This window comes from Chlamydotis macqueenii, chromosome 3 (genome assembly GCF_036417535.1).
Source record: "Chlamydotis macqueenii isolate bChlMac1 chromosome 3, bChlMac1.mat, whole genome shotgun sequence".
Taxonomy (NCBI): Eukaryota; Metazoa; Chordata; class Aves; order Otidiformes; family Otididae; genus Chlamydotis; species Chlamydotis macqueenii.
In genome coordinates, this window is record NC_141558.1 from 105,475,079 (window position 1) to 105,499,171 (window position 24,093).

General features: G+C 40.5%; 1 protein-coding gene across 2 annotated transcripts; it reads right to left on the reverse strand.

Annotated features, from left to right (window-relative positions):
• Positions 1 to 427: 427 nt before the first annotated feature.
• On the reverse strand, positions 428 to 18,106 carry FBXO30 (F-box protein 30). Of its 2 annotated transcripts, XM_086745092.1 has the most exons (4): positions 17,876 to 18,106; positions 13,159 to 13,263; positions 4,202 to 6,296; positions 428 to 3,385 (listed from the first exon to the last, which is right to left on the reverse strand). In XM_086745092.1, exons 3-4 carry the CDS (start codon positions 6,278 to 6,280, stop codon positions 3,182 to 3,184), a joined length of 2,283 nt encoding a protein of 760 aa, XP_086601218.1. In that variant the 5' UTR covers positions 6,281 to 6,296; positions 13,159 to 13,263; positions 17,876 to 18,106; the 3' UTR covers positions 428 to 3,181. The 2 variants fall into 2 exon arrangements, with proteins under 2 accessions (XP_086601218.1, XP_086601220.1); XM_086745094.1 differs by lacking the exon at positions 13,159 to 13,263.
• Between the last annotated feature and the right edge of the window lie 5,987 nt (positions 18,107 to 24,093).

The following is a 24,093-nucleotide window of genomic DNA, read 5'->3' on the forward strand; positions in this document are numbered from 1 at the left end:
AATACACTGAAATCTGTTCTTCGCAAATCAGTAGCATGTGTATGATGTTGATCAGATAATCTTTCCAATTTATTATTCAGAAAAAACAATTAAAACAAACCTACAAGGTACAAGATGAGTTTTCAATGTTATGTAGTTAAATCTTTAATTGTGGAAGGAAATCTATGCTGCATAATAGACCAAAGCAATAGAAATGGGTGTACAGTCTAAAAAGGAATGACTGATCTTCATAATGAAATGAATGTGAATACATATTAATTACTTCCAAATTAGGTAATGTTTAAATGTGTGTAAACAGATTGTTTTATGTAACTTGGTTTTTGAGTTCTTACTGGATTCCTATAGGCAAATACTGAGCACCATGTTTGAACAGCAGAAGGCTAGGGATAAGCTTTAAAAAAAAAAAAAAAATAAAGTACAATCATACTAAAAGAGGAACTCCAAAAGTTTTATTAGGATTTCAACAGACATTGCAAAAAAAATATTGCATAATGATTGAAAACATAATACCTTAAACAAAGTAGCAATGTGGTATCAAGTAAAAGAAAGACTGGAACAGCTGTCTATATATGCTGTAAGGAAGAAGTACCAGGAAAGGGATATGACATTTTTCAAATTCAAGGGCAAATGTGAACAAGCCACATTTTGATAGACTGACTATACACCATGGATGTTTTACAAACTGCATAGCAGTGTAAAAAAAAAAAAATAAAATTATCCTAACTATATTGTATTCCTGCATTTGGAGCAGTTTACAAGGCAGAGATTCTGTTTACAACATTGATAGTTTAATAGCTCTGGATTCTCATAAAAAATAAACTAATTTAACAAAAAAGCCTGTATCTACATTTGAAAACAAAAGTGCATGTATTGAGAAATAGTGTTATCTCTTAAGAAGAGCACAGAGTACTTAAGTTCATTTTAATAGATCAGCAACTGATGATACTTTAGATGTAGATCTGCACTGTGCTGCAAGCAAGATTCTACCAACACCAGCTCCTCTAACTGAATACCCTCTTTTCCTAAACGACCGGGACACACGCCTGCCTACCACACTTATCAGGGTTCTGGGTAGTTACAAAGAATGGCGAGTACCAAAACCACTACACTGCTGACCAAAAAAAAATACCAGTAACCCAAGACAGATGTTTTATAGTAAATTTAGCCATAAACACAACCATAAACTCCTCAACATTCAGGATCCTTCCCGTCACACAACTACTTTTAAACACTGGAGAGCAGCAGCAAGGAGCCATTAGAGCTAAAAGACAAGAACTGACGCAAGTCTGTCTCCTGCCTTGTACTGAAGAATTAGTGGGTGATGAGCATTTCAAAGCACTCAGAGAACCGGGCAGAGGTAGGGAATGCATGTTAAAATCCCTACCTAAACCCAGCTGGTGTAGTTGGATCTGTATATGAATCTTGATTCTTCTTTCCACGTAACTGTGGTAACAGCTAAGAATTACTGCAAATATTGCTAACTTCTGTAGAGGGTTTACTCCTTTTCTCTCTCTCCAGGAAAAAAAAAAAAAAAAAAAAAAAAGAGAAAGTGTGGAAAGAGAACATGGTAGTTTGAAGATCCAGGCAGAATTTCTGTTTGAGCTCTTGTAATTTCAACTCATGGCACTAGATTTAATTTTTTTCTGGACACCTGTAGCACTCTGGATAGAGAAAGGCAGTGAATGTTTAGCTGGACTGGGCCCAGAATGGGAAACGCACAGATACCAAAGATGTGAACTGCAGCCAGACTCGCCATAAACAAGTGTCCAGTACAGAAAGTACGAGTAATAAATTCAGCCATTTTTGTAAACATCTCCTCCTTACCAATGTCTTATTTTCTCCTGTAATGGAAATACGTACTGTATTTCTTTGTTCCAAGCACTGGTCTGTTTCTGTTTTAGCTTTGTGGCACAGTTGCTAAGTGCAACAGGCTAGAGACACCAACATTAATACAAACAAATCGGAAAGTCAGTTCAAGTTATTACAGTTTTGCTATACCAGGCCATTTTTCATAGCATGTATTCTCTGTTCACAAATGCTTTGTAAGATCTTTTATTATGGAAGACTAGAAGCAAATTGGAGTTGTTCATTTAACAGATGTGGTTGAACATACAATTCTGATATGCCTTATGCAATTAACAAATCATGTCTCATCTTATGAAGATGATACATTTGCTATACATACCAGTAATTTAAAATGCTCCTCAGAAAAGCAGCATTTTTATAGACAAATTAACAGAAAAGGAGACAATACATCTCACAATACCATAAAACAAGTAAAGCCCTTTCATTAGCTGCATTATAAATTCATAACTGTTCATCACATACTTTGAACTTCCGACTGCTCAAGCAATTTAACCCTCAGCCAAATGCAGGACAAGGAAAAACATTTTAAACATTTTACATTGATGTCATTGTAGGTGCGAGAGTAAAAACTAGTATTCCATGTTTTTAGGTCTAGAAGTTTTGCTCCCGAAAGTGAAATAACTGTTAATAGTTCAGAAGAAAAATAATCATTGTTGACATGTCAAAAAAGAAAGTTGTACTAAAAATTAAGCTGTTGTAAATCTGAGTTCACGTAGATCATTCCTAAAAAAAAAATAATTTAAAAAAGGCTGATCCTAGATCATCTGTTAACTAGGAAGAGCACTAGAACACTGATTTCATGAGAAAAGATGCACTTAAAAGCCATGTTTGAGACACCTACTATAAAGTTTTGAATTCTTCCTTATCTTTCAAATATTTGCATTATAATTTGTTAAAAAAAATAGACCAAATACAGAAAGTACTTTTGGTCAGGATTTTGTCTCACTACAATTCAGTGTTTCCTATCTAAATGTGCATACCATTTAGAGGCAATTTTTGAAATGTTATCAGTCAACAGCAACATGGGCACCAGTGAATCAGAAAACACACCTTAAGATTTTGTTCTTAAATTATATAAGTTAGATAAAACTACCCTGTCCAGCAAGTTCCGAATTTTTCAGACGTTAAGGCAACTTTCATTACTTTCCAGCTAAACAGTATTATAAAAAATAAATGTCACTTCAAACCTTATATACACAGTGACAGAGCAGATTTAGCTAGAAAGTATCTTTAGTACATTAATAAAGTGTCACGTAATATTACCGAGGTTATATCAGGTGCTTGAGTGTATGTGCAATTGGAGTGGTTGCAATATTTAAAGTACTGGTTTCAAAACAGAGCGCAGTGAACGTCCTTCTTTAGTGAGTTCTCGTGTTACACACATACATGGCAGCGGAACAGCCTCCTCTCTTCTCTCTACAGCATTATAGCTACATTTCTTCAAGTGGTCAGCCATGCTTACGATGTCAGCAAACTTCCACTCGTTTACAGTACAGAAGGCTGTACTGAAGCGCCAAACCTAGAAAATAAGTTGCATTTAGGCTCAAAATGTTTCAAGGTACCTGAACTCAGAACAGGAAATCAAATGTTTGTGCTATAATACTTTCAGGCAATATTTCAGGCTACTATAAGTCATACTAAAAATCAACATGATAAAAACATACAATGCTAAATTTTGTATAGCCATCTAGAAAGTAGATGCAATAAAAAGTTAATGACCAAGTGGTGCATGACCAGTCACAATAATCTATTTCTGAAATTATCAGCTTCTGCAACTCCAACTGACTGCTGCAGATACTCTGCAGTTCTGGGGGCAGGGGTCTGGGGTGTGTGGAGGAAATGGTGAAAACTATACTATAGAAAGGTCACTCCAAGATTTTAAGAATTATTTACATACTTAAGGCATTCAGTATCATGGCAATGGATAGGATCTCACCAGATGAGTAAAAACTAAAGTTACTGTAAACACTATAAAGGCAAGAAAAGCAAACTTTGTAGGCAACTCTCCCACTTTCATGCAATATTGATATTAAAGAAAATCATGAAGTAATCATTTAATATTTTGAAATTTTGGGAAAATCAGAGGTTAATTTATTTACATCAAGTAAAAACTAGGCAGATGCTACTTTAACTTCTACTTCTTCAAGTGTGGAGAAGACAACCAATTTGCTAGCAATTTTCACTGTTATTCTATATGACAATCTGTTTCTTGAAGGGCTATTATATAAAAAAACAGTAATAACAAGTGATCAAGGAAAATATTACGGGAAAAAGTAGAGACATGACCAATTTAATACTTTCCCTTTCATCTTCAAAATAATAAAAAATAACTTACCTTTTCTTTTATTTGCCAAGAAGAACTTCCGTCTGGGTACCTTCTCTTCTCCCAAAGCAGTATCACCATTCCACGTGCTTGAAGCAAGCTTCCACACACATCTCTCATTAAACGTGACACTCTTGAAAGCTGACATAAACTAAAGCCATCTAGAAAACTAGCAATGTGCTGCAGAACCTCAAAAGGTAGACTACTCAGATGGTCATTGTGTAGTCCAATTAAGCAGCTTTTTGCTGGTTCTACTAACACGGTGGATATACAAGGCTGAACTCCAAATGACCGTAAGTGGCGGTCATGAATAATTTTTGCCCCTTGTGTTGAAGGACAAAACCTTCGTTGAGAATACGTACACCCATAATATGCCAAAGGACACCTCTGCTCCATCCAGCCGTTAAGGCCAGCATGAATATCACCATGCACATTCTTAAAATGTGATGAAAATTCATTCCTCCTAAACAACTGTCCACAAACAAATGTAAACATTGAACGCTGTTTTGTTTGGTATCTAGCCACATATTCCAATACCAAATCCAGTCCAAGAGTCTGGAATGGACTTGGATTTGAGAGTTGTGGGTTGGCATGATCACATGCAGAAGCTGAAGCTATTTCCCCCACCATTGTATTTGTGGCCAGTATAGCAGATGGGAGAGAAAATGTTTGGGTCCCAAAGTCAACGTGATATACATCAACAGTGCGACTTTCTGATATCCCCCTACCTCCAGGAGAGTCTCCTAGGCAAAACAACAGAGCTGCAGTGATTAGATCAATCCCCTGAAGACCCATAGGATCTTCTGTTATCTCCAAATCTGATGTATCAACAGCTTTGTCTTCTTTCGGTGTAGACCAATAGTGGTTAACAAGGAATTTGTACGATCGATGTCGTAAAAGTGAAAACGCATCTATGTTTCTCAATCTTTCTTGCTCCGCTTGTCTCTCTAACATTTCTTCTTCGTTAGCATTATGGGGAAGTAGTACATGATTAACATTGCCATTAACTAAGCGATCAGCTGACACTACTTCTTTAAGTTGTGCTGTTACAGGGCAGGAGCTGCAAGACTGTAATGCTTCATCATCATGAGATGCAGTACATTCACCATTTGCTACACTGGATGGATTTGAATTCGATACACCAAGATCTTCATTCTGGTCCAACACCTTTGTACACTCATTTTCTACATGAAAGCCATTGCACAAAAGTGAGGAGTTATTGAGGTTTAGATTTAACTCATGTTTTTGCACTACATCGTAACAAATATCACTGGAACCATTTTGCTCCATTTGTGAATTTTGACTCAGGCTATCAAAGTTAATTCCCCCAACTGCTCCTATGTTATCTTCATCTGGATATTCATGGTCAGACTTTATATCCTGAATAATGCCATTAGAAGCTTGTTCTTTAATCTCAGCATCTTCTTTCATTTCATGTGGTGAAATGCAGAGTCTTGAACTTAACATATTAATGTCCCTTGTAGCAGTGTTCAGGATATCCAGAGCAGCAGCTAAACTCCTTGTTGTTTCTACAGTAGCTTGATAAAGTGCACCATAGGACTCTTCATCTACAGGCATCAAACCATTTGAATGCACTGTATCTGGGGCACTTGATTTGACAGAGGTTTGCTCTCTGGATTCTGGTATTTGATCACCTGTTTTTGACATCATAGTTGCTACTTTAAGTGATTCTAGTAACATGCGCTGGTCTTGAAGGGCTAAAGCCATATCTAGCTGTTCCACTTCATCAACATCTTTACTCAGATTTTCGTAAGATTTTCGGTCTGCATAACTGACTGGCCATCTATTCCACTCCATGGTACAACACACCACACTCGCGGGACAAACTTCTAGATGATCAGCAATTTTATTTCGGGCTACTATGAAGGGACATCCAAAGCCACTATTCAAACAAGGCACTCTTTCAAGTGGACATAACATGCGATGTTCCTCAGCTTTACACGAGTGAAAAACTGCTCCACAAACCAATGGGCAGCCAATCAAATCACAGGAAATGCCAGGCTCTGGTCTGGTCATACAACGACGGCTGACACAGTTCACACAGTGTAAGTGTTGCTGATGATCCTCCATGACTGTAAATCCAATTCTGAGTGAAGAGAAAGGAGACAAAAACATAGAATATTAACTCAATATTGTTAATATTTACTAGCAGCTATTTGCAGTTTTGCACCCTCTACATGTACAGAGATATGTTAACACAATGGGAACTAATCAGGAGCCATTTAAAGAGAACAAGTATGTGACATTTTATCTCACAGAAATGGTGTTCACCTGAAAATTAAAGAGACGTTTGTATCAGAGTTCAAGACATAGCCTATGCATTTATTCACCAGGTATAATATACGCAATGTAGGTAAAAATGTTGTATAATCCTCCCCTCTGGAACAGCTCTTTTCCCCTGCTCATTGCAAACAGATGATTCAATGAAAAACAAAGCACGATCACTGACTATCACTGGCTACCTAAAATCATAAACCATACAACTCTACAGAGCAGTGAGATGAAATAAAGGAAGTCAGACTCGTCCTCATCTCCAGTTCTCCAAATTAAAGAATCTACTTATTCCCTGGGCTGCTTGCTACCACCTAAACTTCTGACACCCTCTTCATGCAGTTCTGTTTAAGGCAATCTGCAGCACTCAGCGTGCATCTCAGTATCCTGTCATGTCCCATCCTCCCCCGCATCTATGCTTCTGACAGACAGCAGTCCTTTACAACAGCTCTTCACTCTTCTTCTTCATCTATAGTCTATAGCTCCTCCCTTATTTTTATAGTAGTTATGGCATAAGGGTAGCAACTATACTACACTTTAAATGTCTTTTTATTTAATTAAAAACTTTTATGTAAAACTTCACTACTCAACATGGTCCTATCTATACCTCTAGTTCAACCTACAAAAGGTAATTTTTAAAATGCATCCTATGGTTGTCTTGATTACAATACTAGCAGTTCAAAGTGTAAGAGTAACACAACTTTGCCTAACAAGGCCAAACAGCAATAAAAATCCAAATAAAATTCATTGCATAAGCTATTATAACAAATTGACACCAAAAAAAAAAATAATTTTTTGTTGTGGTATGGAGAAAAAAAAAAAGGAAAAAAAAATGAAGTGAGTAAACTTTGCATCTTTGTACCATACTCCAAGATGCTTTGGAACTGCTCACTAGCTGGAGTGCAGGCCCATGCAAGTGCTCAAGCTCTCCCCTATGCTCTAACAAACTCCCTCTCAGCAGTGATACCACTAGGGATTACAGTTCAGAGTATGGCTTGCACAGATCCAAATCTCAAAATATTGTGTCAAAAATGCATTGCTCAGTTCCATCTTTTCCCTCACTCCCAACCCTCCAGCAATTACATTGAAAAATAAAATGCTTACAGAATTTAAGATTAATAGAAATGGTACCTTATTTTATTCTACTAGCTAACAAGTGCTCTCATGCATTGCCTTCAGACTAAACACTTCAGTTTTAATGCATTAAAACTTCTTAAATTAAAAATACTCTAAACTGTAAAAATAAAACTCATTACTATTGTTCCTTTTGTTCAAACTGAAGGTAAGAGGAAACAAAATAGCCTTTTAGACACTCCACTTCAAATTATTTAAAGTATTTAAATAGAAATATATGTGACACTTCACTCACTTGTATTCCTTTAATGCTTTGAAATTCATGCCAACTTTAAGTAGCAATCAGCCCTCATCCCCCCCATCCGTCGTAATTTGGATAACTCAAATATTTTAACCACCCACTCTCCTGAACACTTCTAACAAAGAAGCATATGTGCTACACTTAGCAGGCAAAACACAGCCAAATTTTCCCTGACATATTTTAGTATTTATATGCTGAGTAACAAGCAATTTTCGAATAAATTGTCAAGTGCCTCAGTCACTGAACTCAGTGACTGATTGACTTGCTAAACATTTTAGCAAAACTTTTTTGCGCACGACCTGCTTTCAACTTGCATATTAAGTCAGACGGCATCTACTGCAAAGAGCTGAAACATGTCCAGTAAAGAACCGAAGAGAGAAAATTATTTGACTTCTCCGAGATATTTTTAGTTCTTCTGGCAAAGCCCCCTCTAAGTAATGCCTGCCAAATGCAGCAGCCTACCTGTTGCTAGACCAAAGAAAATTTCAGAGTTTTGTATCAATACTGAAACCAAACTCTAGTTTTCCTCAAGCCAACAGGTGAGCAGAGATCAAAAGGAAGCTCTCGGGTTACGTGTGTGTTTTAAAGAGCTTAACACAAAATGGAAACAGCCCTGAAAAAGACAATTGCTAGTTTATAATGCAAGAGCCCTCATACAGCCCAGCCCTTGTTTTATTTATCTCAGCACAGTCCTGCTCTCATACCACAAGCAGTCTGGTAGCAGTAAGGCTTAATTTAATCAATTATCCACAATTCTATGTAAAATAAATTTATATATATTGTTTACCTGCTTTGCAAAAAGCTATGCACCCTACTCACTTTAAGATGGCCAGAAGTGAGCCACTTCTAGAGCAGAGGGCAGGTGTGTTAGCCAGCGCACACTGCTACGCGAGCACTGTTCTGTTCCTTCTAGGCCAAAGCTGGCCCACATGCAGACAGCTCAGAACACAGTCTAAGTGAGGTGGTGTTTGCCTGCACCATTTGTGTAGACATACCCTAAATTAGTCAACCATCATTAAAAACTATCTTTAAATAGCCTATGTGAGCTTACACAGAAGAACATTCTATTAAGACAGTAAAACATCCTCCTCCCTAGCACACTATCTTGGTCTTTACAAGTCAGATCATGAAACCCAAGTTGTGTGATGATCCTGGCTTTCCTTAGGCTCCTGGACTCCCTTCACACATCAGCTAATATTAAGCAAAACTTAATACTTTCATACAAGCAAATGAAATTCTAAATTGCGTAAGGAGACAAAACCTGGTGAAAACATCAAATATCACTAACAGCCGGTATACGAAAGCCAGAACAGACACTAAAATACCATGTTTTACCAATAGATAGGGGTTAACTTAGTTCTGTAACAGATGCTTGCAATTTATAAAGAAGCAGTTATGTACATGATCAATTAAATAGCTGAAGTAACATATTCTCTCAGTTTCTGTAAATTAGAATTCTATTGGTCACTAAAAAGTTTTAGATTAGTTGCCACTTCTCTTAAAATTTAAATCCCTTGGCTCTTCTACTACATATATAATTTAAAATCTCTTTGGACATCAGTAGACCATCAGCAGGACATTCACTAAAATTCTGTGTCCTACTTAACAAGCCTTAACTTCACAGCACCTGCTGCAGAATTTCAATGTAGTCAGAATGTCACATTTTATTTATAGCTTAATACAAAGTCCTTTTATATATACTAAATATCCTTTTTCTACATTTTTAATTTTAATACTTGAGCTTCAACCTCAACAACTGTTTTTTGCAGTCATGAATTCCTAGACTGCTTAAACTAGTTAAGGTTTTTGATGTAATTCAATTATCAAATTGCAAAGTAAGTCCAAAGGCAAAAAAACAAATGACCCTATCAAACTGGTGAAATAATAGATAAGAACTCAAGAATTAGCATATTCATTAATCAACAAATGGTCATGACTCTCTCAATTTTGTAAGCCAGCCTCATGAACCACAGAACTTAGCACCCCTTTGATTCATTAAGACATCCACATATGAATCATTTTCCTTTGAAGAACCAGAACCATATATCACTAGCACTAGACTGAAAACAAGAACCACCCTCTTCCCAAACATTGCCTTGTAAAGGAAAAAACTGTTAGGTGAAGGGGAGATAAAGAAAATTCTTGCTGGAGGTAACAAAGTGCTTTCAGTTACTCTGTTACAGAAAATCGAAAAGGCTAGCAAAGAGCGTCATTGCTGACCAGAAGAAAGTTACCTGTCATTAAAACGTGTACCAATAATATTTACAGTGTTTATACCCCATTGTGTTCCTTGCCTCAATTTGGTGAGAAGATAGTGTCAGATCAATGACCATAGCAAGAATGAACAGCTGTCCTTTTCTGATACTGTAGTCAGCAACTAGCTTCAGTTCATATGAGATGCTTAAGTAGACACACTTGACTGTTACTAGCAGAGAAACCTAAAAATACATCCCGTTCCAGTGAGGTGACCATGCTCTCAGAATTTGTGCAATCACTTGATGTTATTGTACATACTATACAGTCAGCTGACCAAATCAGCCAGAACATGCTTTGAAAATCTGTCATAATTAAAAGGATTAAAATTCCTGCTGCTACAGCCACATGATTTTCAGTTGCTGTTGTAACACAAACACTAAAATAGCATAATAAGGGTTTCAAACCGTCACCACACAATACTTCAGCTACAAGTGAGAGCTCTCACTTTCTTCTACCCAACAAAGTATAGGGACCTGTATTTAGTATTATCAAACCCAAAGTCTGCTTACTTATTCTCCCCTACATCAATTCTTTGGTGCCAGTAAGATATGAAATTACAGCAACTATTACTGCTATTGCAGCCCTCCATTACTCAGCTACCTGTTATGCACCAAACCTATAAAGCTCAACTATCTTTGAGACTCTTCCCTCTATCAAATTTGACTAAATAGACCAACAGGTTCTCAAATTACTGGTTCAAGGAAGTAGAAGAATAGAGAGACACAAGCAGTACTACAAGTTTAAACTCCCAGGACCATCCAAATCCACCCACAAGCAGCTAAATATATGCAAAGCATTCTAAAAAAATTCCCTTTTGTTTTGGAGACTGTAGAAGAGACTGCCATATTTCTGAATCTTCCAGCTTTTACACAAGTCTCTGGCTAAAAGAGTGGCTAACAAGTCTGGTAAGATGCAAAAAGTTTCAGAGAGGAAAGGTCCAAGTGAGAGACTACAGATAATTATTGAAAAAAGCTATTTTATTTTTCCATATCCTACCATGCATGGGAGAACAACTATCATTCACCTTGACTCACAGGTCTAATTATCACATGCTTTAAACTTTGCAGTCTTCTAGAAGGAAAGCTTTTCTTGTCTTGTCATCCCTATCCTGCACAAAAAGTATAACATTTTTTTGTATCTAAAACCCAACACCTCAGTCTATCACTACAACAGTATGTCCACATTAACTTTCTATGTTACACGTGTAATGCTCCCTTTTTGGGTTTCGGGTGGTGGTGTTTGGCTTGGTTGGTTTGAGGTCTGGTTTGATATAACAGTTTTTGAATAACCGATGAAAAACATGAACTAGAGGTTCAGCAAGGTGTCTTTCACACCATTTAACATGGACAGTGACAAATACCACCACTAGTTGCCACCCCTGCTAGAGGTGAGCAAAACGCAGCTCTGACTCTCTTCCTCAAGACTTCACAAAGACTAACCTTAGACAACCCCATTCTCAGGCTTCTCCAAAGCCAGTGCAGCCACAGTCCTCATGAGGGAGTGAGGAACCTCAAATCCTGCTTAAATGTCTCTCCATAGCATTGGGAAAGCAGGAAATAAGACCATACAGCAAAGTTAATCTAATGCTACACTAATTTCCAACTACTGCTTAAAATGGTAAATTCAAAACAGCAACAACAACATTACAGCCTGCTAGTTATTAACATGAAATAACATGATGAATAAGTGACAAATGTAAAGGTATGTGCTTCAGTTGCACAGGTAATAGAGTAGTACATGCGGCCATATTTTAATGTCTTCTATACTAGGCAATTGTTCTTTTTTATACAATTTCTCCGATTTCAAAAGAGAGGTTCCTGACAGGAACTTTATGAAGCCTTATATTTCTTCAAACTACATCAGACATACTTTCACGAAGTAGAATCCTTCGTGATGCCACACTTAAAAGCTCAACCTTATGAGACACAAATTACCGCCCCTTACCCTTGAGTTCATCAGGACAATCCTGGCTTCTGTTAAAACCAGGCAGATCAGAGAAGTCAAAACTATATTGAAAACATTTGGACAGACAGGTTTTCACTGCATTCTCAAATATTAATTCATCCACAACAAAGAAGAGAGCATCTTCCCTGTCTGGTACTGACCACACAGATTGGACATACTAGAATGAGTCTACATTATTTTTTTGTTAATTCACAAGAAGGAGCTTCAATTACTAAACCCCAAAGTGCTGTACAAGTAGTATGCCACTTCTACCATTACCATCATAGTCTATAGCAATTTATATGCACTACAGAAAAGAGGCAGAAAAGGGTCAGGCTCAAAATGTGGCTTCTTGTTCCAAGAAAAAGACCTCAGAGGGATACATACTTCTGGAAAGATTCTAGTTTTATCAGTGATCTAACATCGAAGGAGAATATACTAACTGCTTTTTGAAGCATAAATTTAAGTTATCCATCTATCTCAAAAACAAACCAGACCAAAACAAAGAGAAACTTCTAACTACAGCAATAATAGCAAGTGAGGATTGTAATGAAGAGCAACTTTTTAATGTCAACCTTAGAAAGAAAAGCTTTTCCATGTCTCCTCCTGCCCCAAACATCCTATTAAAGGAGCTGACCTGTACTTTGCATTCTTTTGAGTAACACTTAAGGAGTTCCTTTCTCCTTTGTGGCAAACCATCTTCCTCCCATTCAGAGAATTCAGTAAGATAGTTCCTCCCAAATCACTGTAGCTGAAAAATAAATATAATTCAAGGGGGAAAAGACCCAAAGCAAAACACTGCTTTAACTGAAGTGGACCCTCCACTAATGCCCCATGTGTCTGGCTTTGTTCTGTTTCAGAATAGAACGCTTTATTCTATCACTATTTAACTCTACGAGTGTTAAAAATCAAAACCAAAACTACTAGGCTTTTCCTTAGAGTACTTTTGTGACAGATCTGCCATGCATTCTTGTCTCCTTGACACATTCCCCAAAGAAGAAACCCAAAGGCCTCAATGTGGCTTTGGCCATACACTGACACAGGACAACCACACCAGGAACAGCTACGCTTGCTGCATGGCTCAGGCACAAAAGCACTCTACCTGTTCAGATGGTGACAGGGCAGAATCAGCTAGAGAGCCAGTAGATTTCATGTGTAAAGCACTTCTGAACTTGAATTCAGTGCGACTTCTCAACTGCTGCAGACTCTGCAAGAAATGAGATCAGAAGTAAGGTTTCATTTCAGGTGTACAGATTGCTTTCTGTATGTACAATCCTCTGAAAAAGTCATGTGCTTATACTATCTGGAGCTACAAATGTTGAAATATTTTGCAGGTTTTATGGAAAAAATAAACAAGTTTCTTAACGGACTTTACAAGCACACTCTAAATTCTGTCATGTTAGCTTATTGCTAGGTGTTAGTCACACTAGATGGTTACCTATTTAGATTGAAGGCTAGAAGAGATTATTAAAAGTTATTATTCTAACCTACTTCACTTAATTCTTTGGTTTGGCCCAGTAGGAACCACTTAAGAAAAAAATCAACCTTGAATTAAAGTCTACAAGAGCTGGAGAACAAAAAAAAAAAAAAAAAAAGACAAATTTAAAGTTTGATTCTTTTACAAACTGTATTTTAGTCTAGATAAAATTTTTCCAGCTTCAATCTTCAGACATGAGAACTTAAGCAGTTGCTTAATATTAAAAAGCTCTGTAAGAAGTTGCTTTTTCCATGTGTTCATACGCATAGATTATCACTAAAACTTAACAGAGGTAGAACAATGATATCCTTATCCCCAGATACCATCTCACAAATCTTTCAGGAAAAAAAAAGAAAATAAGCAATTTGTCAGAAATCAGAAACAGTACTAGAAAAAATAATGCCTTCTACAACAGAGAAGGTAGTTTTAGCCACCCAAAAGGAGTAAAAAATAAATCCTTCTTCTTACATAATATTTAAATTCATACATGTTGCCACAGAATTCCTGACTTCTGTATATTTACAGAGATCAGACCAAAAATCTTGTTACTATACTGTTTCAGGTCTTACTACACAAGTATAACCAGTTTCCATAGCAAAATAAGAAAACAACTTTAAAGTAAATGAAACGTGAATACAACTGCTCTCCAAAATCCCAGACGGAAACGCAGATCTTATGTACACTGTACGTCTAAGGTTATCTTTTCTATTAAAAGCACACTCTTGTTAGTAGAAGATGGCCTGACCACTGTACAGCAAAAGTAGACAGCACACACACAAAAAACTTAACAGACCGCACACACACACACTACCCACTGCACCAGATAATACTGAAGTAGTCAAGATGGAGTTTGTCTTAAAATATTTTGAAAAATTAAAAGTAGAATAAAAAGAATAGGAGAACAAAACAGAGATGGTATTAACAACTTTAACCTATTTTATTTTCAGGTGTTTCACTTTTTTATAAAGTTAAAGATGTTTTTTGCAGCACCTGTTAGGCTTTTTCCTCTTCCAAGCTGCTTGGTTTTAAAACCAATGGAAACAGTAAAAAATATCCAGTTTAAAAAAAATATATATATTTTCTAAACAAAAACTCACCTGTCTCAAATAGTTGATGATAGGAAGCTGGGAATATATCTCATAATAAGCATGTTATACCAGCTCTTTCAGTATGTTTTTAACTTGACTGAAGAACCGGAAAACACAAAGATCTGCACCACACTTTTGTGCAGGGTTTCAGGACGTATAATGAGTCATCAGTTTCTGATCTCTAATATAACTTAGGCCACCTTTTCCAAATGTCAGCAGGCTTGATGCTATTACTTTTTCCTCAAAGACTCCAGCTGAACATTCCTCTCCAAACACATTCCATAGCTGATGACAATAGTGACTCAGCTAAAACAAGGTTTTGTAAGAGTATTACAGCTATGTCAATAAAGCACACTCCTAAAAAGATCCTATTTGCAATGAGTCTGTCACTCCAACAAATTACTCCGTCCCATAGGACTTTTGGAAACTACAGTTTCTACCAGAGATGCTTCTAAACAGGCAAATAAATACAAAGTTTAAACTTCAGCAAACTAAACACCACCCACCTTCCAGCACCTACGTCACCAAGCCTGAACCAGGTATCACTGCTCAACCATCAACCACTAGCTTAAGTTTCATATGAAAAGCTTAACTATGGCAATTAGAATTTCACCTCACCGTGCCTCTCCTTCTCATGCCTTAAGCTTAAACCTATCAGGTTTTCATCATAATTTCACATTAAGAGCTTAGATCAATGTTTGGCATTTGGTATACAACAGCACAGACTACTCAGTCTGAGGTTCTGCAGACTGTAAGGCTTTGCAGAGTATTTTAGATTCAAGTAGCATTAACTGATTACAATAAAATTAAAACCAGACATCAAGTGTCACCTCAAAAATGACTACAAACAGAAGCTTGCAAAATAAGTCAGAATCTAGAGGATCCCCGTGACTTTAACTCTCTTGGCCTGTTTTAGACTAGTTTACATTACAAGATTTTTTACTCTTTTTCCTTCATTCAATATCAAGACTAGATAGTGCCCAGACACACAGGACAGCTTACACAGGATCTCTCTGTAACTCTCACTTAATAACGTAACTACTTGTTTATTTGTGGTCTGTTCAGGAATACTCACTCCTTATGCAATCTAACCATCTCACCAACAAATACTCGAGTTGTCTTTATTCTTCTTGTGCAGATAAGGAAACTGAGAGAGAACAGTCACCAATACAATGATCACTAGATAAATGATTCCCTGCTCCCATCTCTGTACCACTGGATCTCATTGCCAGAGCAATTGCAAACAGCATTTGCCACATTTCAGACAGAGCTCACCAAAGAAATAGGTCTATCAAGATGAAGGAAATTTTATTAGTTATTTTTAGTTCAACTGGACTGAATACAAAGCATGGGTTTACTAAAAAGCTGAAATCCACAGCAGCTACAGGAGCTCACTTGAAGACTAATAGCCACATACTTTCTTCTTCTTCACAAAAGGTACTACCAAGACACTCTTCAGGACCTAGGTAAAAAACTTGCTTGTCCAAAAACATGTAGAAATCTTGCCCAGAAAGTTCCCAACCAGATACTGTTAGTTAAACTCCGCACCTATTTTGGCCTGTAGACTTCTAATATCAAAGCAGGAGGCAAGGGAAATATAATCCAAATTTAAGAAGTTGAGTAAAAGAAGAATTTAGTGCCAAAGAAAGAACATTCAAGCAGCAAAGTAAAAACACTGCTTTTGCATAGCCTTTGCCTATTCTGCTGGGATTCTCCTGTTCTCTAACACCTCCTAACTTTGGAACAGAATTAGAGACCCCACAAAAAATCTCTGCTTGCAACACAACTCCAATTCACCTTTTGAATCTATTTCTTCTCTGGATTAAACTTGACCACTATGGAGAAATTATGCACAGATAATTACATACAAATATAGTGGAAAATAGATTAAAGTTGCCAGTGTATTTTTTGGTCTTTCAGGTATTTACCTTGCTTACCAACCGAAGTTCTTTTCATAATATTTTTGTACTTTTGGGAGAGGAGTGGAGAGGGGAAGATCATAAAAAAGCACAACTCATCAGCAGGGATGGATGAACCTTAACCTTCCAGATCACAGCACAAGTTAAGGTGTATGGCATTAACACGCAGCAGAAGGCAGCAACCAGTAAGGAAAAGGACTTAACCAGCAAGTCCTACACATGGATTCTAGAGAAAGCAGAGGGAGACCTCTTGCCTGAAGTGGTAGCACAAGCAAGGTGGCTACAGCAGCACAGGGCCAGTTTTAGATTAGTATGCTAACACTCTCTTATTTTGGCACATTAACAACATAATCAGCAAAAGGGAAACAAGGATTATGAAAAGCTTCTCAACCAAATCCGAGCAGAACTTTATAGAACAAAAGAAAGCCGTCTCTCCTGCCCACGGGTTTTCTCTCTGGAGAATTCAGAAGACCTGCTGCAAACAACAGCGGCGCTAGAACTTTTGGAAGTGAGGCCACACGACTGTTTCAACGTGCCTGCCGTTCAACAAGCTGCTGTCATCTCCTTATACGCTTCTGACTGCCAGCCTGTGGGGTTACAGGGAGTACAGCTACGCAACCTTCTTTACCTTCATAAAGGGGGAAAAAAAAAAAAAGGTTCCAATAACAGCCATGAAAAAAGGAATTGAGAAAAGAGACAAACCATCACCTCTTGCATGATCTGAGCGCAGTTACTCGAAATACAAGAACATGGGGGATTAGAGAGGGATTTCAGCAATACCTCTGGATTATTCGCTCCCTTCCCCTCTCCTGCCATGTAGGAAGGAGACTCTCCGACCGCGGTCTCGGCAGCACCGGGCAGAGCCCGGCCCTACCCCTCCCCACGTGCTATCGCGACAGCGCGGGCAGCACTGGCGGAACCGCGGGGTGAGAGGAAGGGGCAGCGGCTGGGCCGCCTCCGCCGCCACCCGCGGGCACACGGAGGGGCCAGGCGCGGGGGCGGAGCGGCCGGCGGCCCCCCTACACGGCCCGTCACCGGCGGGCAAGGCTCAGCACTTCGGGCCCTGCAGGAGCCGGGTCGGGAGGAGGGGACACCGGCGAAGCACGCAAACCTAACCCCCCTGCGGCCTCCGCCGTCTTCTGGCCGGGACCTGTCAGGGGCGACGGGGAGCCGGCGCCGGACCCCGCCGCGACCCCTGGCGCTCGCCCCCGCCGGGCCGCCATTTGTTTACCACCCGGCTGCCAAGCAGCCGCCGCCGGCCAGGAACGGGACGCAGTCCCCGCCGGGGGCGCAGGCCCCGGCTCGCCCCGCCGGTCGCGAACAGCTACAGCTCACCCGTCTCCGTCGCTCGGCAGAACGGCGAGAGGGAGGGCGCGGGAGATTGCACTGCGCCTCGCCCTTTCCCCCGCCGGGCTCTCGCCGCCGAGACGCTTGCTTGCTTCGCTTCGCTTCGCCTCTCCTGGCCTGGCCCGGCCTGGCCTCACCGCCCGCCGGGCTCCCGCGCGCCCCCGCTGCCGGCCGCGCCCCCGGCGGCCGCGCGCACCAGGGCAGGCGAGCGCGCGAGGCGGGGCAGCGGGCGGGGCAACAGGCTAGGAGCGCGCGCGACCCCGGCACGGCCTCGGTGGGAGGGGAGGGGCGGGGCGGGGCGGGGCGGGGCGCAGTCACGGAGCGGGAGCGGAATACCCGGATGTCGAGTTCTTGTCTGCGCCTTGGCCCGTTCTCGCTCGCGCGCATGCGCGGTGGCGGCAGCTGTGGAGGAGTGGGGAGTGGGCGCGCGGGAAGGGTGTGCGCGCGGAGGGCTGCGCGCCCGCGCCAGCGCTCGCGGGCGTGTGTGTGCGCGCGCGCGCGAGGGCTGGCGAGCGTTGGGCCGGGCGGTTGGTGTGGGACGAGAGGGACTGCGGCCCGGCCCGGCCCGGCCTGCGAGGGAGGCTGGCTGCGGGGGGACCTGGGGCTGGGCCTGCCCCGCCCCGCCCCGCCCCGCCTCACCTCCCAGGCCTGCGAGCCGGCGTCTTCTGGCTGCGGGGTTGTGAAACTTGCGGGCAAGCCGTAGAGCGGGCAGGGCCCGGGCGGAGGGCACAGCGAGAGCAGCTGCTGCCTTGCGGCCGAACAACCCCCTCGGCTTCCCTAGAGCGCTGCTGGATGCTGTGGCACTGGGCCTCACTAAAGTTGTCACCTCAGCAAAACGTTTCCTGCCAGACAGTTTGAAATATGCCTTTCGGTGTTACTAGCAGTGCCAGTCTAACGTCCTTCTTGGTGCATGTTTGTCTTACGGTCACCCTGCAGGCTCCTAGAGCGCTGAGCAAAATGTGTTGGTTTTTTTTCTCAGAAGCTTGAACTTGCTCCCAGAGGTACAAGGGCATTGAGCCTGCCTTTGCAGGTTCTGCTTTTCAGACTATGGAAGCCAGCTGTTCAGGGGGCCGTAGCTAGGTAGGAATTACTCAGGGTGTTATGACTGTAAGGGTCCTTATTCCTGATGTCATGTTTTGAAAGGATACAGTGTGTCTTGTGGTCCTGAGAGAAAAACAACTTCTGTTTAGAAGGAAGAACTTCTGTTCTTCAGAAGGAATATACTAATGTGAACGTATTTTGTGGCCACAGAAAATAGAAATTAGGAAGTTTAGGTTGTTAATTCACAAGAAATAGTATTATTTCTTTAAAACTCCATTAGAAAGTCTTGTCTGCACACAGTTTTGGAAGACCTTATGTCCCTGCCATGTGTGTAGATTTCTGTTTGAGAGCGGTTGTACGTGCTTAAGAGCAAGCCAAATAGATTCTCTAAATCTCTTAGGACTTAACCCAAGTTCAGTGGAGGGTAAGTAAAATGTTGCGAGTTTGGACACTGAGCATCAGAGAAGATTCTTACCTTTTCTTACTCTAAAAATAAGAGCACATGAAAGAAAGATGTAAGCTGTCATTTTCATGTTGTGTATGTAAGACAAAGCATAACATGACCTTAATATGAGGCATCATTGCCAGCTCTTGCTATAATAAGCACTCTCAGGTTTGCCCCACCCTTATACTACAGCCTTGATCTTCCTTGATCCTGAGGATAGGGCCTTTTCTTCCTGCAGGTTTGATTATAGGATCAGGACGTAATCATCTAGCCAAGTGAGTTCCAGAAGGTGGTAGGGATTGGCTCCATGACTCACAGAAGCCAAGCAAAATCATTTTGTCTACTCAGCAGGCAATTATACAAATTGCTGGGCAGAATCTGCGTAGACAGTCATTGGTTTTTGCAGCTGCCTCTTATTGGAAATGCCTTCTGTGAGACAAGTGAAGTTTGCTGTGCTGCGTATTCTTACCAGAGACTGACTGAGATCAACCTGCTGCAAAGGTATTAATTACGTAGGGTGTTGTAGAGCTTTGGTCTCTGATTGCCTGTGTGCTGGGACTGGGCTTCAATGACGGAAGTGGGCCTTTTTATTTTAATTGCTTCTTTTGAGTGAGGAGAATGAGTTTCTGTGGCTTGGACTTCTCATACCTCAGCTGAGACTACTTTGGTCGTTTGGTCACTCAGGGAAGATTGTGCTGCTTCTCTAATGCTTTAGTGGCAGTACTTGCTCACAGGCCCTAAGCTATCTCCTTCCACCCCACCTGACCTGACAGTCATCATCATTCTCATGAACTGCTATTTAAGGTAATCAGGCAAGTTGTAATCATACAGTTTGGCTTAGTACCATTGACCTACAAGCCAGAAGGTCTTTGAGGATTCAGTGGGTGAGCAACTGGAGAGGCTATTTTCTACTGGCTTAAATCCAAACTGAATGAAGCTTCATTCTGGTCACTCGTAAATGGAAAATTCGTATCTGTGTCTGGTCCAGTATTGTTCTGTACATGACACTGTCACTGAAGTCAATGGAAGAGTGAAGTGTAAATTGATTCTTGAGGCGGTGTAATTCAGGTCTTTCCTCTTGTCTGAAGTAAAGCCTGTGTCAAATGCCAAGGCAGTTGCTGAGGTGTGCGGACAACCTCCTGTAAGCTGGCAACCGTATGTGAAATAAAACACATTTGTTCCATTACAAAAAAAAAAAAAAAAACCAGTTTGTTTACTGTCACTTTGTAATAAATGTGAATAATTTAAGCACTTTATAGTTCCAAATCCTAACAATCACAGTTGTTTTTCACTGACAGACATTTTTGTCTGGGAGTTCTTTCTACATTGAGATATACAGGGAAAAAAAAATCACAAATGTTTCCGAAATGCATTTGCAAGTGGATTTACTAATGCGTGAGCGTTCCTATTTAGCAGTGTGTAAAAATAAACAGCTGAGATCTGCCCACAAAGCTGCATATGCAATTTGCACTGCACAGCTTTGAGAGCAGGATGTTTCCAAACAACAGAGACCTCAAAAGAAGTTTTTTTACACCTCCTGGGTTTGTGTTTTTAACCTAGGCTCATCCAGAGATCTGATACTTACTTTAATGCCTTTATGTTTATACCTTTCCAAGCAAAGCCTCTCCTCTCTAACAAGGTACCTCTTCTGTCATTAAAAAAAAAAACCCTGTAAATAGCCTAGAGACTTAAAGTAGCATAGTGATCAGATTCTCTTTTGTGAAGCATTTTGATAACAGTAACGTTTGAGCTTTTCGAACATCTGGCACACCTATTATAAAAGAAGCCGCTACAGAAGGTCCGTGAATTTTGGAGTTTGGTGGTTTTGTCATATCCTGTCTTTAACGTGAGAAGGGGTTTTTTTGGTAGGAAAATCCACCCTAACATCAAGTCAGATGTCCCAATGTCAGCACAATTGCCCACCTACCTAGTTACAACCATGAAAACAGGTGCGTAGGTGCCACACATATTTTGCGGGAATTTTTGGACTAAGCTTTCAGCTGGCAGAAGTTTGGTTTTATGTGGAGAGAAAACAATAGGCAGTGTCTGTTTACAGAGGAGCCTCTTCCAATGAGATCTCACTGACAGTAAATTATCTCAGTATAGATCAGGTTTCTCCAATTCAACACCGTTTTTAAAAAAAAAAAAAACATTTCTGAATCAAAATGACAGTACAGATACAATGTGTACCAGTTTATTTAACTTGGAGAAGGGGTACTGCACTCTGAGGAAGCAGCGAATAATCTAGGACGGAGTGTGAATGGGTGCAAAAATGATTTCTTTGTAACTTAATGGCATCCTCTTCACTTTTTGCTTTTACTCCCAGTTGTCATTCTGGCAGGGGGAGTAGAGTGGGATTGTTAGAGCAGCTGAGCAAGGGACAGTGGTGGACTACGAAATAAAAGATACCCAGAACGCTTTTGTGCCATACAGGTGTGGCATATGATTGTCTGGGATACGGTGTGCCTCTTCAGTTCAGGGGTTGCCTTTGTGGGGAGGAGGCTGTTTTCAGCACTGTGGGTCTCTTCTGTTGTTTCACAGAGGCTTCTTCCTCCGTGATCCAGCTGAGAGGATGAATTGGTCTCCAGTGTGAAGGGAAGACTCTCCACCATGCGGCATTGCATCTTCCATTATGGATGGCAGCTAGGCTAGACAGCGCGTTAGGACTGAATTCTTCCTTAAGTTGCCTCAGTTTTATAACAGCGTAGTCATAGGGAACCTGGGGGAACTGTGTCTGATTTGGAGTAGTGGAAAGAGGGAAGAGCTGGGCCCTCCAGCTCCACATCTGTGAGGAGCTGTGTGTGAACAGCTGAGTTTTACCTGGCAGCATCAAGGAGACCTCACAGCAAGTTTAGCTTGGAAGCTGCAGCGCTCATAGGGATCATTGTACATCCTGGCTTAATAGCACAAAATTGGTTTTTAGTGGAGATGGAGTTCCACAGTAAACAAATAAAAATAACAATGATATAACACCTTTATTGGATTTCATTTTCTTTGGCACTAACAAGTCCTTTGTATAGCTACACTTCAGCAATTTTATCTATCAGTATTTTTATTTATTCCATATGTTTGGGGATATTCTTACTAGACAGCCTTGCCATACTGTGTGACCTTTCTGTTTTCAGTGATTCCAAGCTACGTCATTTGTTTTAGAAATAAAGGTGCTATTTGAGAGCTGTTGTATTTTAAAAATAAAATGTTAGCTAGACTCAGGTGATTGATTCAGAAGACCTAGCAAGATTCAGTCAGCCACTGGTGCGTTTCATTTCTTTTCATTTTTCCCTTACAAAACCAAAATGGTAGTGTGATAAATGCCACTTCAGCATTTTATCAGTTTTATCTGAGAGGAAAAGGAGCTGAAGGTCAAGTGATAGAACCACATCAGCTGATTGAACTTGGCAATGCCATGGAGGGCTGGAAGGGGAAGAAAGGGTCAAAATATCATATACACACTACTGCCTGCTGTGCAACCCCTTAGCTTATTTCTGGCTTTGGCAGCACCGTGATAGGGGAGAGGGAGCAGTCAGGACTCACTGTAATGCAATTAGAGCTGGCTGGTCCCTCTGTAAACTATCAACCATGTGTGTCTCAAAAAATTCTAGCTTTAGTTTTTATCACAGCCTATGGACAGGAAGGCATGGTAGCTCCCAGTCGTTAGGACTGATCAGGTAGCAGTGTATTCATGAGTCTTACAGGAGCATCTGGTTGGGTTATGCACATATGTCCTAATCCAAAAGAGTAGACTGGCAAGGAAATCAAGCCCCTTCATGACATGCATGCGTGAGTACATTTAAGTATTTTGGATTACAATAGATTTCAGTTTTAATCTCCTCAAACAGAGATAGGAATCCAACTTCAAAGCAGTGTCACATTTTTACTGCAAAGTGATTTGCACCAAGCTATGTAAAACTTTTGTGTTTCAAAGGAACCACTTTATGAATGACTGACTTGGAGTTGCTTCCCTGCTGTCTGTTAGCTTTCATTTAATGGGACCGTAAGAGACCATGAGTGGGGAATGGAGTCGAGTCTCTTTTATTTCTGGTCATCCTGCCATAGTCAGTACAATTCTGACAAAAGAAATGGCAAATTATCAGGCCTGTATATGCTTCTCTAAAAAAAAAAGTCAATTAGTTCACGCGCAAAACTACTTGCTTAGAAATGAAAGCTCACCAGGTAGAGGAAGGAACAGCTCTATCAGCTCTGTGAGGCCCTGCATAGGAGCTATCTTCTTTCAAGAGAGGGCTCTGGCACCTATATATACCAACCAATACATCATGGAGATGAGACACAAGACACAGCTTGTCCTGCAGCCAAAACAGGAGTATCTGCTACTCTGAGGACTTGTAGTGGAACATTAACATTCTTGTAGACAGGCTGGTTCAAAGTCATTTGAGGTCAATAGTGGCCTGAACCTGCAGAAAAAAAGACCTGGAGCTATAGACGGCCTGGGGCAGCTTGCACAAATACAGCTATACCAGAGTCATACCACTGCAAATCAATGTAGTTCTTGCAAAAGAGGTACCAGCAGTCTGCCTGAGAATGAATTCCTAATCACATATGATTTTAGTCATACAAGGGGTACACTCAGCAATAAGAACAATGAAAGTAAGTTAACGGGGTTTAAACATGGACATTTTACTCTTACACCATGGGGGTTTTATTGACTCCTTGAACTTGTGTTTCAGAGCTGTTACCAGCAATGCTGGTCACATCCGAAATG